The 17,948-nt window shown below is 55.6% G+C and overlaps 1 protein-coding gene across 1 annotated transcript; it reads left to right on the top strand.

Annotated features, from left to right (window-relative positions):
• Positions 1-596: 596 nt before the first annotated feature.
• On the top strand, positions 597-3,469 carry LOC140453832 (transmembrane protein 79-like). Its single transcript, XM_072548715.1, has 2 exons — positions 597-1,055; positions 3,026-3,469. Exons 1-2 carry the CDS (start codon positions 739-741, stop codon positions 3,228-3,230), a joined length of 522 nt encoding a protein of 173 aa, XP_072404816.1. The 5' UTR covers positions 597-738; the 3' UTR covers positions 3,231-3,469.
• The last annotated feature ends 14,479 nt before the right edge of the window (positions 3,470-17,948 follow it).

Below are 17,948 nucleotides of genomic sequence, written 5' to 3'. Positions count from 1 at the left end.
GAGGGAATGGAGGGGGCTGGAGGGGAGTGACACAGATAGGGAGGGGTGTAGGGACTGGAGGGGGTGAAAGAGATAGGGAGGGGGTGGAGGGGCTAGAGGAGGTGACAGAGATAGGGAGAGGGTGTAGGGGCTGGAGGGGAGTGACAGAGATAGGGAGGGGGTGTAAGGGGCTGGAGGGGGGAGTGAAAGAGATAGGGAGGGGTGTAGGGACTGGAGGGGGTGAAAGAGATAGGGAGGGGGTGGAGGGGCTAGAGGAGGTGACAGAGATAGGGAGGAAGTGTTGGGGGCTGGAGGGGGTGACAGAGATAGGGAGGGGGTGTAGGGGACTGGAGGGAAGGGTGACAGAAGTGGGGGAGCAAACTGGTAACGATGCTGGATACTACTCCAGGAGTCCAGGCCCGATCTGCAGATGAGACCTGTCGGAATCCCACCATGGCCTCTGGGTGGAGCTTAAATCCGACGAATAAAATCTGGAATCGGAGGCTGGACTCTGGGAACGGTGACCACGACCACTAAGTGGATGAAATGTCTCCATGGTGAGGGGAGTGGGGTCACTCAGGGAGTTAGGCCCCTCCCCTTACCTCGGGCCGGGCCTACACATGACCCCCGACCCCTGTCAACTCTTAACTGGCCTCGATTTGGTGCAAGTGAGATTCGGGTGGGTGGAGATGGGGGGGCATGAGGTGAATTTGTTGCCAGGGCTGACCACACCCCCAAAGGAGCAGTTAGGAGTGAGCGATGGGCAAGTTGGCAGAGCAGTGGCCGGGGGACTGGTCAGGCTTGAGGCCTAGTTGGTTGGCGTGGCTTTTTTTCAGCTGTGTGTTGGCGTTCCCGCCCACAGGCATCGTGGTGTACGGCCTAGCAAGGTGCTGCTCCTCTGCTGTCGACCCTTTCGGGCCCCGCAGGGAGGAGGTGGAGATCCACCTGCGCTTCGTGACTGACTCCATCCATCTCTACGTCCTGTTTGTCGTCAACCTTGTGGTCCTATCCACCTACCTCCCTCAGGAAGGGCTCAAACTCGTCCCGCTGCTGACCGCCTTCTTCGCTCTGGCCAGGTCAGTCTCCCTTGGTGATTACCCCCCCCCCCCACCCCCCCCCACCCCTTTCCCTTGCGCCACCTCCACCCACTGAACCTCCAAGTGGCTTACAATGTCTCACAATCCCACCAGGGAAGGTGTAGAGGAAGCTTTACTCTGTATCTAACTCCGTGCTGTCCCTGTCCTAGGAGTGTTTGATGGGGGACAGTGTAGAGGGAGCTTTACTCTGTATCTAACCCCATGCTGTCCCTGTCCTGGGAGTGTTTGATGGGGGACAGTGTAGAGAAAGCTTTACTCTGTATCTAACCCCGTGCTGTGCCTGTCCTGGGAGTGTGTGATGGAGGGGCCAGTGTAGAGGGAACTTTACTCTGTATCTAACTCTGTGTTGTCCCTGTCTTGGGAGTGTTTGATGGGGGGACAGTGTAGAGAAAGCTTTACTCTGTATCTAACCCTGTGCTGTCCCTGTCCTGGAGTGTTGGATGGGGGGACAGTGTAGAGAAAGCTTTACTCTGTATCTAACCCCGTGCTGTCCCTGTCCTGGGAGTGTTGGATGGGGGGACAGTGTAGAGGGAGCTTTACTCTGTATCTAACCCTGTGCTGTCCCTGTCCTGGAGTGTTGGATGGGGGGACAGTGTAGAGAAAGCTTTACTCTGTATCTAACCCCGTGCTGTGCCTGTCCTGGGAGTGTGTGATGGAGGGGCCAGTGTAGAGGGAACTTTACTCTGTATCTAACTCTGTGTTGTCCCTGTCTTGGGAGTGTTTGATGGGGGGACAGTGTAGAGAAAGCTTTACTCTGTATCTAACCCTGTGCTGTCCCTGTCCTGGAGTGTTGGATGGGGGGACAGTGTAGAGAAAGCTTTACTCTGTATCTAACCCCGTGCTGTCCCTGTCCTGGGAGTGTTGGATGGGGGGACAGTGTAGAGGGAGCTTTACTCTGTATCTAACCCTGTGCTGTCCCTGTCCTGGAGTGTTGGATGGGGGGACAGTGTAGAGAAAGCTTTACTCTGTATCTAACCCCGTGCTGTCCCTGTCCTGGGAGTGTTGGATGGGGGGACAGTGTAGAGGGAGCTTTACTCTGTATCTAACCCCGTGCTGTCCTGTCCCTGTCCCTGGGAGTGTGTGATGGGGGGACAGTGTAGAGAAAGCTTTACTCTGTATCTAACGCCGTGCTGTCCCTGTCCTGGGAGTGTTGGATGGGGGGACAGTGTAGAGGGAGCTTTACTCTGTATCTAACCCCGTGCTGTCCTGTCCCTGTCCCTGGGAGTGTGTGATGGGGGGACAGTGTAGAGGGAGCTTTAATCTGTATCTAATCCCGTGCCATCCCTCCCCTGGGAGTGTGTGATGGGGGTTTCATGTCGAGAGAGATTTACTCTGTCTATATCCCCCTGTCCCTCGGAGCGTTTGAGGGGGGTATGTGTAGAGAGAGGTTTACTCTGTCTCAAAAGCCCTGTATATGAGAATGTTTGATGGGTGGGAGAACAATATAGAATGAGCTTCCCTCTGTCTCTAACCCTGTGCTGTCCCTGTCCTGGGAGTGTTTGATGGGGGACAGTGTAGAGAAAGCTTTACTCTATATCTAACCCCGCGCTGTCCCTGTCCTGGGAGTGTTTGATGGGGGATAGTGTAGAAGGAACTTTACTCTGGATCTAACCTTGTGCTGTCCCTGTCCAGGGAGTGTTTGATGGGGGGACAGTGTAGAGGGAGCTTTACTCTGTATCTAACCTTAAGCTGTCCTTGCCTTGGGAGTATTTGATGGGGGGACAGTGTAGAGGGAGCTTTACTCTGTATCTAACCCCGTGCTGTCCCTATCTTGGGAGTGTTTGATGTGGGGACAATGTAGAGAGAGCTTTACTCAGTATCTAACCCTGTGATGGCCCTGTTGAGGGAGTGATGGGATTAGGTGAAATGTGTGATTCTGTGCCAGAATGAGGTATTAATCCCCCTACCCCTCTCCCTGTCTCTGTCTGTCTTGTCCCCTCCGTTCTCAGGCTGATTTACTGGCTGACGTTCGCCATTAGCAGCACATTCCGTGGATTCGGATACGGCCTGACCTTCTTCCCCATCCTGGGTCTCGTGGTGGTGAATCTGTGCTACATGTTTGTCCTGGCACCGGACAAACTCTTCGCTACGTCCCCCGGCGAGCTGGAAGAGAAGGATGTTGGCTCCAGGCCTCGCCAGAGGTTCTGGGGCTGAGGAGTAGGCCCGAGGCTCAGAGAAATGGACTCCTGTCGCCACGGTTACCGGCTTGCACTCACTCTGTCCTGCCCCATTCCTGACCTTCACTTTTGTAAAGAGATCTCCCTCGGTCCCCTCAGCATTCCCTGTCCTCCGTGTGAATATTAATTAATTTATAATCGTTTCTTGTTTGCTGCTGGGCCTAGGATTGGGCCCACGCAGACATTGTGGTGATTAAATCGAGTTGTGGTACCAAATCTCCGTGTGTTTATTAAACCTCCCCCCTCACCAAGGCATCCGACTCACCCCGGTTACTAGGGGAAGGCTGAAGTGCATTTGGGTAGCGGCTTTCCGTATCAAGGCAATCCTGCACAGTGGGTGCAGGAACACAGGAAGCTGCTAAGGATATCACGGTGGGAGCTGCTTCACTCAGTGCTCGGTAAAACAAGAAGGGATGAATGTTCATCAGCATGCTCACACTCCCTGGTATCCCTCATCGCCAACCTTCTGACAGTGTCCCCTCCCTCAGCACTGACTCTCCAACATTGCCTGCTCCCTTGTCGCTGACAATCCGAGAGTGCAGCATTCCCTTAGCGCTGGCTCTCTGACAGTGCCCACTCTCTCAGCACTGACCCCCTAACAGCACCCGCTCCCTCAGCCCTGACCCTCTGACAGCACCTGCTCTCTCAGCACTGACCCTCCGACAGTGCAGTGCTCCCTCAGTGCTGACCCTCTGACAGTATGGTGCTCCCTCAATACTGACCCTCTGAGGGTGCCCGCTACCTCAGTGCTGACCCTCCGACAGTGCGGTGCTCGCTCAGTGCTCATCCTCCAACACTGCCCACTCCCTCAGCACAGACCTTCTGACAGTGCGGTGCTCCCGCAGTACTGACCCACCAACAGTGCGGCGCTCCCTCAGTCCTGACCCTCTGAGAGTGCCCACTCCCTCAGCGCTGACCCTCCGACAGTGCCCACTCCCTCAGCACTGACTCTCTGACAGTGTCCACTCCCGCGGTGCTTACCCTCTGACTATGTGGTGCTCCCTCAGCGCTGACCCTCTGACAATGTAGTGCTCCCTCAGCACTGACCCTCTGAGAGTGCCACTCCCTCAGCACTGACCCTCCAACAGTGCACACACCCTCAGCGCTGACCCTTCGACAGTGTGGTGCTCCCTCAGTACTGACCCACCACCAGTGCGGCGCTCCCTCAATGCTGCAATGCTGACCCTCTGACAGTACTCACTCCCTCAGCACTGACCCTCTGACAGTGTGGTGCTCCCTCAGCCCTGACCCTCCAACAGTACCCACTCCCTCAGCACTGACCCTCCTACAGTGCCCCAATCCCTCAGCACTGACCTTCGCTCTCAGCACTAACCCTCTGACAGTGCCCACTCCCTCAGCACTGACCCTCTGATAGTGCCTGCTCCCTCAGCACTGACCCTCTGGCAGTATAGTGCTCCCTCAGTGCTGACCCTCTGAGAGTGCCCGCTCCCTCAGCACTGACCCTCTGACAGTGCCCACTCCCTCAGCACTGACCCTCTGACAGTGCCCACTCCCTCAGCTCTGACCCACCAACAGTGCCTGCTCCCTCAGCACTGACCCTCTGACAATGTGGTGCTCCCTCAGCACTGACCCTCCGACAGTGCCCATTCCCGCAGCGCTGATCCTCTGACAATGTGGTGCTCCCTCAGCACTGACCCTCTGACAGTGTGGTGCTCCCTCAGCACTAACCCTCTGAGAGTGCCCACTCCCTAAGCACTGACCCTCCGACAGTACCCACTCCCTCAGCACTGACCCTCTGACAGTGTGGTGCTCCCTCAGCCCTGACCCTCTGACAGTGTGGTGCTCCCTCAGTACTGACCCTCTGACAATGTAGTGCTCCCTCAGCACTGACCCTCTGAGAGTGCCCACTCCCTCAGCACTGACCCTCCGACAGTACCCACTCCCTCAGCACTGACCCTCTGACAGTGTGGTGCTCCCTCAGCACTGACTCTCTAACAGTACCCACTCCCTCAGCGGTGACCCTCCGACAGTGCCCCAATCCCTCAGCGCTGACCCTCCGGCAGTGTCCGCTCTCAGCACTGACTCCCTGACAGTGCCCACTCCCTCAGTGCTGACCCTCTGGCAGTGTGGTGCTCCCTCGGTGCTGACTTTCTGATAGTGCACACTCCCTCAGCGCTGACCCAACAACAGTGCCCACTCCCTCAGCGCTGACCCTCCAACAGTGCCCATTCCCGCAGCGCTGACCCTCTGACAATGTGGTGCTCCCTCAGCGCTGACCCTCTGACAGTGTGGTGCTCCCTCAGCGCTGACCCTCTGACAGTGCCCACTTCCTCAGCGCTGACCCTCTGACAATGTGGTGCTCCCTCAGCACTGACCCTCTGACAGTGTGGTGCTCCCTCAGTACTGACCCTCAGAGTGCCCACTCCCTCAATGCTGACCCTCTGACAGTACCCACTCCCTCAGCACTGACCCTCCGACAGTGCCCGCTCCCTCAGCACTGACCCTCTGACAGTACCCACTACCTCAGCACTGACCCTCCGACAGTACCCACTACCTCAGCACTGACCCTCCGACAGTACCCATTCCCTCAGCACTGACCCTCCGACAGTGCCCGCTCCCTCAGCACTGACCCTCTGACAGTACCCACTACCTCAGCACTGACCCTCCGACAGTACCACACTCCCTCAGCACTGACCCTCTGACAGTGCCCGCTCCCTCAGCACTGACCCTCTGACAGTGCCCGCTCCCTCAGAACTGACCCTATGACAGTGCCCACTCCCTCAGAACTGACCCTCTGACAGTGTAGTGCTCCCTCAGCACTGACCCTCTGATAAGCGCTGAGGAAGTGTGCACTGACCCTCCAACAATGCCCACTCCCTCAGCACTGACCCTCCGACAGTGCCTGCTCCCTCAGCACTGACCCTCCGACAGTGCCCATTCCCGCAGCGCTGACCCTCCGACAGTACCACACTCCCTCAGCACTGACCCTCTGACAGTACCCACTCCCTCAGCGCTGACCCTCTGACTGTGCCCCACTCCCTCAGCGCTGACCCTCCGACAGTACCACACTCCCTCAGCACTGACCCTCTGACAGTGCCCGCTCCCTCAGCACTGACCCTCTGACAGTGCCCACTCCCTCAGAACTGACCCTCTGACAGTGTGGTGCTCCCTCAGCACTGACCCTCTGATAAGCGCTGAGGAAGTGTGCACTGACCCTCCAACAATGCCCACTCCCTCAGCACTGACCCTCCGACAGTGCCTGCTCCCTCAGCGCTGACCCTCTGACAATGTGGTGCTCCCTCAGCACTGACCCTCCAACAGTGCCCATTCCCGCAACACTGACCCTCTGACAATGTGGTGCTCCCTCAGTACTGACCCTCCAACAGTGCCCATTCCCGCAACACTGACCCTCTGACAATGTGGTGCTCCCTCAGCACTGACCCTTTGAGAGTGTCCACTCGCTCAGCACTGACCCTCCGACAGTGCCCACTCCCTCAGTACTGATCCTCTGACAGTGCCCGCTCCCGCAACACTGACCCTCTGACAGTGTGGTGCTCCCTCAGCGCTGACCCTCCAACAGTGCCCACTCCCTCAGCACTGACCGTCTGACAGTGCCTGCTCCCTCAGTGCTGACCCTTTGACAGTGCCCACCCCCTCAGCACTGACCCTCTGACAGTGTGGTGCTCCCTCAGCACTGACCCCCTCCCCAACACTTCAAGAATTTCCAATACGAGGCGGTGAAGGTGAGAATGTGCCAAGTGTCTTAGACCGTGTGTGTGTGTTTGTGTGTGGGCAAGGTGCCCTAGTCACTCCCAGCCAGCAACAGCAGTACCAGACTGAAGACAGGGGCGGAGCGGGACGTGGGGCTGGGCTGAGATTCAGGAGCTGGGGAGGGTAAGTTCCCAGCCTTTGCCTCCGTCAAGGGGGGGAGGAGGAGGAGGAGGAGGAGGAGGAGGGGACAGCCCGGGAGCAAGGCGGAGCGAGAGGGAATGGCAGGCTCCGAGCGGATGCAAACCCGGAGGAAACAGTGCATTTTCAGGCTGGCCTTCCAGCACTGCCCCCTGAGAAAACTCACCAGGAAAGTACGAGGGAACAACACCTACAGTAAGTCAAAACATTGCCGGGGCTGCAACCCCTCCTCCTCCTCCTCTGAAACTGAAGGCAGGGGTTTTGGAGTTTCAGTGTTGATCAATTTCACTTCCTGCTGCACAAATCACAAACTTCTGCTGCAGTTGTTCCAACTGGAAATGGTTCTGCGCTGGTGTTCCTGACACATTTCTGTCTTGTTTTCCTGCCGCCTTTAAGGGAGTGAGAATCTCTGTTTCGGGAAGCAACGTTAATCAGCAGGAACCCCCCCACCCCCCACCCCCCACCCCCCAACCCCCCCACGGCCGGTGTGAATCGGGGGCTGGTGACGTTGACCTTGCCCCCCCCACTCGATCACCCCCCCTCGCTCACCCCCTCCACCGCCTCCCTGCCTCCATCACCCCCTACACACCCTCTGTCACCCCCTCCACCGCCCCCACGTCTCTGTCACCCCCTCCCTGCCTCTGCCACTCCCTCCACCCCACACCCCTTCCCTGCCTCCGCCACCCCCTCCCCCTACACTCCCACCCTGCCTCCGCCATCAACTCCAGCCCCCTACACCCCTTCCCTAACTCCGTCACCCCCTACAGCCCCCTCCACCCCCCCTCCCCTCCCCTCCACCCCCCTCCTAACTCCTTCACACCCTCCAGCCCCCTACACCCCCCTCATAACTCCGTCACCCCCTCCACCCCGTCCCTCCCCCCCAGTCCCTCCACCCCTCCCCAACTCCGTCGCCCCGTCCAGCCCCCTCCAGCCCCCTCCACCCCCTACACCCCCTACCCGACTCCGTCGCCCCCTCCAGCCCCCTACATCCCCTCCCCGACTCCGTCACCCCCTCCAGCCCCCTCCACCCCCTCCCTATGTCCGTCACCCCCTCCAGCCCCCTCCACCCCCTCCAGCCCCCCACACCCCTTCCCTATCTCCGTCACCCCCTCCAGCCCCCTACACCCCTTCCCTATCTCCGTCACCCCCTCCAGCCCCCTACACCCCCTCCCTATCTCCGTCACCCCCTCCAGCCCCCTACACCCCTTCCCTATCTCCGTCACCCCCTCCAGCCCCCTACACCCCTTCCCTATCTCCGTCACCCCCTCCAGCCCCCTACACCCCCTCCCTATCTCCGTCACCCCCTCCAGCCCCCTACACCCCCTCCCTATCTCCGTCACCCCCTCCAGCCCCCTACACCCCCTCCCTATCTCCGTCACCCCCTCCAGCCCCCTACACCCCCTCCCTATCTCCGTCACCCCCTCCAGCCCCCTACACCCCCTCCCTATCTCCGTCACCCCCTCCAGCCCCCTACACCCCCTCCCTATCTCCGTCACCCCCTCCAGCCCCCTACACCCCCTCCCTATCTCCGTCACCCCCTCCAGCCCCCTACACCCCCTCCCTATCTCCGTCACCCCCTCCAGCCCCCTACACCCCCTCCCTATCTCCGTCACCCCCTCCAGCCCCCTACACCCCCTCCCTATCTCCGTCACCCCCTCCAGCCCCCTACACCCCCTCCCTATCTCCGTCACCCCCTCCAGCCCCCTACACCCCCTCCCTATCTCCGTCACCCCCTCCAGCCCCCTACACCCCCTCCCTATCTCCGTCACCCCCTCCAGCCCCCTACACCCCCTCCCTATCTCCGTCACCCCCTCCAGCCCCCTACACCCCCTCCCTATCTCCGTCACCCCCTCCAGCCCCCTACACCCCCTCCCTATCTCCGTCACCCCCTCCAGCCCCCTACACCCCCTCCCTATCTCCGTCACCCCCTCCAGCCCCCTACACCCCCTCCCTATCTCCGTCACCCCCTCCAGCCCCCTACACCCCCTCCCTATCTCCGTCACCCCCTCCAGCCCCCTACACCCCCTCCCTATCTCCGTCACCCCCTCCAGCCCCCTACACCCCCTCCCTATCTCCGTCACCCCCTCCAGCCCCCTACACCCCCTCCCTATCTCCGTCACCCCCTCCAGCCCCCTACACCCCCTCCCTATCTCCGTCACCCCCTCCAGCCCCCTACACCCCCTCCCTATCTCCGTCACCCCCTCCAGCCCCCTACACCCCCTCCCTATCTCCGTCACCCCCTCCAGCCCCCTACACCCCCTCCCTATCTCCGTCACCCCCTCCAGCCCCCTACACCCCCTCCCTATCTCCGTCACCCCCTCCAGTCCCCTACACCCCCTCCCTATCTCCGTCACCCCCTCCAGCCCCCTACACCCCCTCCCTATCTCCGTCACCCCCTCCAGCCCCCTACGTCCCCTCCAGCCCCCTACGTCCCCTCCCTTTCTCCGTCACCCCCTCCAGCCCCTACACCCCCTCCCTGTCTCTGTCACCCTCCGCCAGCCCCGACACCCCCTCCCTATCTCTGTCACCCCCTCCAGCTCCCCTACACCCCCTCCAGCCCCCTAAACCCCCTCCCTATCTCTGTCACCCCCTCCAGCCCCCTACACCCCCTCCACCCCCTCCATCCCCTCCCTATCTCTGTCACCCCCTCCAGCCTCCTACACCTCCTCCCTATCTGTCACCCCCTCCAGCCTCCTACACCCCCTCCCTATCTGTCACCACCCTCCAGCCCCTACACCCCCTCCCTATCTGTCACCACCCTCCAGCCCCTACACCCCCTCCCTATCTGTCACCACCCTCCAGCCCCTACACCCCCTCCCTATCTGTCACCACCCTCCAGCCCCTACACCCCCTCCCTATCTGTCACCACCCTCCAGCCCCTACACCCCCTCCCTATCTGTCACCACCCTCCAGCCCCTACACCCCCTCCCTATCTCTGTCACCCCCTCCAGCCCCCTACACCCCTCCCTATCCCTGTCACCTCCTCCAGCCTCCTACACCCCCTCCCTATCCCTGTCACCTCCTCCAGCCTCCTACACCCCCTCCCTATCCCTGTCACCCCCCCAGCCCCCTACACCCCCTCCCTATCCCAGTCACCCCCTCAGAGATCTTTGCTCCCCTCCAATCCTGGCCTCTCCAGCATTCCCCGATTCCTGTGGCTCCTCCGATGACAGCCATACTGCCTCAGATCGGAGGAATCCCTTCACAAATCTCCTTCTCTCCCTCTATCTCTCTCTCTCATCCGCTCCCCCCCCCTCCCCCACTCTCTCCTGTCCCTCTCACTCACCTAGACTGCACGTCCCTGGGCACTATGGGTAATTCGGACCATAAGACACAGGAGCAGAAATTAGGCCATTCAGCCCATCGAGCCCGCTCCGCCATCCAATCACAGCTGAAAAGTTTCTTAACCCCATTCTCCCACACTCTCCCTGTGACCCTGGATCTCCTTGATAGTCAAGAACCTATTTAACTCCGTCTTAAATATACTCAATGACCAGGCCTCTACAACCTGCTGTGGTAATGAATTCTATAGATTCCCCACTCTCTGGCTGAAGAAGTTTCTCCTTATCTCTGTTATAGAGTCATAGAAATGTACAGCACGGAAACAGACCCTTCAGTCCAACCCGTCCATACCGACCACGTATCTCCACCCAATCTAGTCCCACCTACCAGCACCCGGCCCATATCCCTCCAAACCCTTCCTATTCATATACCCATCCAAATGTCTCTTAAATGTTGCAATTGTACCAGCCTCCACCACATCCTCTGGCAGCTCATTCCATACACGTACCACCCTCTGTGTGAAAAAGTTGCCCTTTAGGTCTCTTTTCCCTCACCCTAAACCATCTAGTTCTGGACTCCCCCACCCCAGGGAAAAGACTTTGCCTATTTACCCTATCTATGCCCCTCATAATTTTGTAAACCTCTATAAGGTCACCCCTCAGCCTCCAATGTTCCAGGGAAAACAGCCCCAGCCTGTTCAGCCTCTCCCTGTAGCTCAAATCCTCCAATCCTGGCAACATCCTTGTAAATCTTTTCTGAACCCTTTCAAGTTTCACAACATCTTTCCAATAGGAAGGAGACCAGAATTGCAAGCAATATTCCAATAGTGGCCTAACCAATGTCCTGTACAGCCGCAACATAACCTCCCAACTCCTGTACTCAATACTCTGACCAATAAAGGAAAGCATACCAAACGCTGCCTTCCCTATCCTATCCAACTGTGACTCCACTTTCAATGTCATCAACCCAAGTTAGCTAAAACGTGATTGAAGGATTTAGACAGTTACTTGTGCAACACAAACCTCTCATCCTTATATTGGCTAGAATGTGATTCTAGGAGAAAGTGAGGACTGCAGATGCTGGAGATCAGAGCTGAAAAATGTGTTGCTGGAAAAGCGCAGCAGGTCAGGCAGCATCCAAGGAGCAGGAGAAGGGCTTATGCCCGAAACGGCGATTATAATGTGATTCTAGTCCCGTTAGTGGAAATGATGCTGCTATTACGCGATTTTCCTTTCAACGAGGGAACGAAACTATCGTGTTATATCAGAACAGGCTGCACACAAAATATAGAATTCCGTCTCTCAAAATTACAGCCAGTCTCCGGAATGTTCTGTGCCTTCTCCCATTGTCAGGAACGCCCTTTTTTTGGGTCATTGGCATCGTTATTATGTGGATGGTGTTTTCTCTGACTGACAGAGTCAAATTCTCTCTCTCTCTGGGTTGGGGTCCAACTTCCCCCTTCTTTTATACACATGACGACATTTCAGTTTTTCCTCACAACAGGATTGGACCTATCTTGTCAAAACCATCAGATTTAAATTTAAGAGGTGGTTGGTATGTAAGTACCTGATCCAAATTGATTGGCTAAAGTCAAAAACATGTTAAGTTTCTTAAAACTGGAGCTAACCGTATGGATTTCCGATACAAAACGTTTCATTTCGGGCTCTGTGTGTACTTGCAAACTCAAGCTGCTGCTCATAGACATCCATTTTAATCTCTCAGCCCAGGGGACAAAAAAAAAAAGCACACGATCTTTTAAAGAGACCACACGCTGCTTCCACCCCCTCCCTCAGCATTTTACAGACGCCAAATTCCTGTCTCCCAATCTACACTGCCTCTTCCCCACCTTCATAACTGTAGTCATGATTTGGAGATGCTGGTGTTGGACTGGGGGTGGACAAAGTTAAAAATCACCCAACACCCAGGTTATAGTCCAACAGGTTTAATTGGAAGCACACTAGCTTTCGGAGCGATGCTCCTTCCTCAGGTCACTCCGAAAGCTAGTGTGCTTCCAATTAAACCTGTTGGACTATAACCTGGTGTTGTGTGATTTTTAACTTTACAACTGTAGCACTGGTTGTATTTTCGCTGCTTATTCTCAATCTACGTTCGAAACTCTTTGGCTGCTGATTGCGTGGGTGTGTACATTGACGATCGGACAATGTTCAGTTATTTCGGTGACTCCTCAGACACAGAAGCAGCTCACATCTAAGTCCAGCAAGACATGGACAATATCCAGGCTTGGGCTGACGAGTAATATTTGCCCCACCCAAACACCAGGGAATAACCATCTCCAACAAGGGAGAATCTAACCTATCAACATCCAGGGAGGTCACCATTGAGAAAGAGTGGGGGAGAGAAAGAGAGGAGGGAAGAGAGAAAGAGGGAGGGGGAGAAACAGCGCGAGACGGAGAGCGGGGTAAAGAGAAAGAGAAAGAGAGAGAAAGACAGCAAGAGAGAGAGAGAGAGAAAAAGAGGGCAGATCTATTCAATACCAACCACTATTGGTTGGTTTCCCATCAATAAACTATCCTGAGGGTTAACATTGCCCAGAAACTGACCTGGACCCAGCCACATAAACCCAATGGTTGCAAGAGCAGGTCAGAGGCTGGGAATCCTGCCGAGAGTAACTCCTGACTCCCATTCCCTCACATTCCTAACTGCTGCCTTGTTGATGGTGGGACAGGCTTTGGGGAATTGGGAAGAGGGAGGAATTAATTCACTTCCAATTCTGTTTCTCCAAAGGCTTTTAGAGACCTGCTGCCCATTTGTTTATAGCAGGAGATTTTTATCTGGACTCATCATCTGTTTGTCCTTCCTGCAACCTCTGGCCGCTAGCGTCCCCTCCTTCTGTCAAAGATTTCACCTTTGGGTGAAAGTAATCCTTATTTTCTGATTTCCTTCTGTATCCAACACATTCAAAATGCTCTTTCCATGGTTTGGCCTCATTTGGCTTGAGAAACTCCTGTTTTCCTGTATTACAGGCGTTACATAAATGTAAGTTTTGATGGTTGTGGCACCTACTGTTTGATAGACCGGTCACAGCACCACCCTGCTGGTGGGAGGTTATCATAGCAGCGTGACGTTTGCATTCAGAATTCTGCATGCAGAGACCTGTCACAGCGCCACTGTGCTGGTCGGAGTTCGTCATAGCTGCGTGACATGTTTACATACAAAATTTGCATGCAGCGACCTGTCACAGTGCCACCCTGCTGGTGGGAGGTCATCATAGCAGCGTAACATTTACACTAAAAATAACTGCATGTGGAGACCTGTCACAGCACCAGTTTCCTGGTAGGAGGTCACCATGACAAGTTAAAAATCCCAGATTTGCCTTCCGAGACCTGTCACAGCACCGCCCTGCTGGTGGGAGGTCAGCATGACAAGTTAAAAATCCTAGACTTGCCTTCAGAAACCTGTCACAGCGCCACCAGCCTCTTGGCAGGTCACCATGACAAGTTAAAAATCCCAACTGTGCCTTCAGACACTCGTCACAGCACCACCCTGCTGGTGGGAGGTCAGCATGGCAGCGTGACGTTTACATTTCAGATCTGCACTGGGAATATCGTGAACGAAACCAGGCGAGACGATTGTCGTGTTCGCCTCCATTTTGTCTCCCCTCCTCCGGTAACTGACTGCCGGCTTCTCTCCCCGTTTCCCCAGACATCCCGCCGGAGCCATCGGAACGTCCCCACGACCCCTGGCAGTCGTTTGCCACAGTCACCGGGAGCCTACCGCCCTGCGGGAGCAGCGTGCTTCCCCAGGCCTCAATCCAGACGCTGGCCCAGGGCCCCGTGGCTCCAGCGTTCCCCCCTCCACCACCAAATCGAGGCGGAGATGAACAGGGAGCCCCAGCCTATGGAGTATGGGTGAGTTACAAACCAGGATTTTCAGTCAGTGATGGTTGCAACTCCCACCTTTTCAAGATCCACAAAACTCAGAAGAGGTGGACAGAGATTTGTTTCTACTTGGGGGGACAGGTCTAGCAGGGGGCTGTTCATTTAAAGACAGTCACGAACAATTCCACTCAGGAATTGAGGAGAAACATCTTCTCCCGGGGAGTGAGAATGATTAGATTACTTACAGGGTGGAAACAGGCCCTTCGGCCCTACAAGTCCACACCGACCCTCCTAACAGCAACCCACCCAGACCTATTCCCCTACGTTTGCCCCTTCACCCAACACCACGGGCAATTTAGCCTGGCCGATTCACCTAACCTGCGCATTTTGGGAGGAAACCGGAGCACCCAGAGGAAACCCACACAGACACGGGGAGAATGTGCAAACTCCCCACAGACAGACAGTCGCCTGAGGCGGGAACTGAACCCGGGTCTCTGGCGCTGTGAGGCAACAGTGCCAACCCCTGTGCTGCCCAACTCTCTCCCACAGGGGAGTGGGGGAGTGAGAATGGGGGACTCGCTCCCGTGCAGAGTCAAGGGCACATTGCATGGATTAGAGAGGGGGATTGACTGAGCTGGGGATGGGATTTCTTCCAGCACAATGGTGGTGTCCCTCCCTCAGAGCCAGATTCAAGTCCCATTTGCTCTGTAACATCTCTGACCGGGTCGATCGGCCGGGGGAGGTGGGTGGGTGGGTGTGGGGTGTGGAAAGCATCTGCTTTTCACTTGACAGAGTGAGGCTTCTCTTCCTCTCTGACACTGTTCTGCCCTTCCTACCCCCCCCCTCCATTTTACAGATACAGACGTCGACCCTGAGACAGGGGAGCGAGCGTAACCCGCGACAATCAAGCAGTAAAGGGGGAAGCTATTTTCAGTTCCGGTGGCCATGATGACAGGAGGAGTTAGCAACACTAGCAAACTAACTACAAACGGCCTCTCGCTCCCTCTTTTCACGTCTCGTTCCTTAAGCTGCTGCTCATTTACTGTGTAAATATAAAGATCTATCCCACGGTTTCCACCCACACAAAAAGAAAATACAGCCTGTGTCCACTCAGGCCTGGGCAACCATATTGCACTGCCCATGTGCCGTTGCTAGGACAGCCAAGACGACCTGGGCTCGGATCTGAACCACAAGGATGTCAGTGTTGACATTTCCAGCGTCCTATCCTTATGTAGATGTACTTTCATCTTTCTAAAGCTTTCTGCTGAAAAGGAAAATCCCTTTTCTTTCTCCTTGGAAGATGTGGTTATCATAGCAATAACTCCCAGGTCACTAGGCCTGGAGCCACGAGGAAGTTAGGCCCAACTGTTTTTAAGTCTGTTCTAAACACAACAACCAGACGTGCTCTTTCATATAATCTAACAAATTTCTTTCATCAAATCATCTGTGGTATTTTTTCAATCTATTAACTACCAGCAGTAAATTTTTGGTGTTTTCCAATTAATTACTTTATATTGCTATTAAGGTCCCATCACCTTATTTTTTGTAATTCCATCATATTTTGAAAACTTTAACTTTTTCTAATCAAGCTGTTGAGATGTTATTTGGTTGGGGGGGATGTGAACTCAGGCCCCTCAATCTAGGGGCAGGGACATTACCACTGTGCCACAGGAGTGCCCCCCCTCCCTACAGTATTTAAAGTTTTTTTTGTGTTAGCTACATTAGGCATGCTTCCTTGATTTTTGTTTTTAAAAAACCTAACACGTTCAGAGATGCTATTAAACATTTCCATAGCAGTGTGGTTCTTCAAGCCGGACCTCCTGGTCCAGAGGAGGAGGCACTACCACTAGACAAGAGGGCCCTTTTATAATATTTCCTTTTCTTCCTACTCAACCTCTTCAGAAACATTGTTACACAGCTCTGGAGCAGGTGGGACTTGAACCGAGATCTCCCGTCCCCAAGGCAGGGACATTGCACCACAAGAGGACCCTTGTTTTTTTTAATTTAACCTATTTTTTCGAAAATCAACCTCTTCAGTAACGTTGGGCTCGATTTCTCCCTTCCGCCCTCAGCTCGACGAGTCGACCGAACACCGTCCCCCCGCCCGCTAGTCACGCACAATGCAGGCCTCGGGCTGGAGGCCTGGACAGCTTGGCAGTTACCTCCAAAATCACCCCACCCCCAACCTCTGATGTACCAACGTCAAAGCTTTGAACATCCAGGACCAGAAGGCCTCAAGGGGGTCAATTCCACGTGAATCCGGGTCCCAGAAAGAGCGGTGAGGTATTGGAAAGACAGGGCGGGGTGGGGGGGGGGGGGGGGGGGTGGTGTCTAGTCGCCAATAGCATGCCCCCACCCCTTTACCTTGGCAGCTAACAGGACAACATGGTCACAACTAGGGGGGCAAAAAAAAAAATCAACATTCCCATTACTCTGCATCTCAACTCATCTCTGGGGAGGGTGGAGGGGGTAGGTGGTGGTGGGTGGGTTTTTTTTGCTTCAAAAAAGGTCAGTCATAGGGGAGGGGGCAGATTTCAAGGTTAACTCCCCTCCTTAGGATTAACATAAAAGGGGAACCGAGACTCCCTGGGGCACAGTTTAAGCAGTTCTGCTCCACCCCCCCGAACATTTCTAAGCCAGATTGTTATTACATATATAATAGTTTTTGAAACAAATTGTATGCAGGGTGTTACATTTGTATTTTGCTAAAAGGTAATAAAATGCTCAGAACACAAACAGCTCCTTCTCCTGAGCAGGGTGTGGCTCATTTTTAATGGGAGGGGCTATTTGGCTGCATGAGGCCTCACCGGGTTTTGGCGGGGGGGGGGGGGGGGGGGGGGGGGGCGCGCCAACACCCGCTCTGGGCTCAGGCCTGAACCAGGGGGACCAGCCTTACCTTCCCCGAATTAGGCGCGACATGAAAGGACCCAATTTGGAAGCAAAAATTTACACCCCCCCCTCCCCCAGCAGCCAATAAAGACCCTTCAAATCAACACCGCAATTTTTAATTTTAAATAAAAAAAAAGATCTTGCCAGCTGGTTTCCCCTCTAAGATCTTGCTTGCTGTTCTCGTCTCTTTTTGCGTTTTGGGATCTTGCTGTGCACAGCGGTGCCCCACCGCGGAGAGATTCCCGACCACACCTTCCCGTGCGCCGAGGATTGGAACAAAAACGAGGGAACGTGGAATGCACGAGTGACCGAGGGCTCCAAAATGTTTTAATTGTTCAAAATAAAATCCCATGGCTCCAGAAGGGGAAACGCCAAGCCACCCCGATGCTGTACGGTCCGACCCCCAGCTCCATTTTTATTCGCTCACGTGTCGTTTATAGCCGGGGTCTACTTGGGAGGGCTTCGGCCTGGGACTCAAACCCCACACGACACGAGGGTTCAAATCCCATCACTGAGACTTCCTTCAGAAACTAAATCTCAGGCTGTTCTCCAGCCCTACTCCCTGGGCAGGGACAGCACAGAGTAAAGCTTCATCTACACTGTCTTTCCCCTTTCCCCCCCTCCCCCCACATCAAACACTCCCAGGGAAAGGGACAGCACAAGGTTAGATACAGAGTAAAGCTCCCTCGACACTGTCCCCCTGATCAAACACTCCCAGGGACAGCGCGGGGTTAGATACAGAGTAAAGCTCCCTCTGTACTGTCCTCCCCATCAAACACTCCCAAGGACAGGGACAGCACAGGGTGAGGGACAGA

The sequence above is a fragment of the Chiloscyllium punctatum genome, chromosome 28 (assembly GCF_047496795.1).
Source record: "Chiloscyllium punctatum isolate Juve2018m chromosome 28, sChiPun1.3, whole genome shotgun sequence".
NCBI classification, from domain to species: domain Eukaryota; kingdom Metazoa; phylum Chordata; class Chondrichthyes; order Orectolobiformes; family Hemiscylliidae; genus Chiloscyllium; species Chiloscyllium punctatum.
The sequence above is the reverse complement of the archived record's forward strand: the minus strand, read 5'-3'. Positions and strand labels throughout refer to the sequence as shown.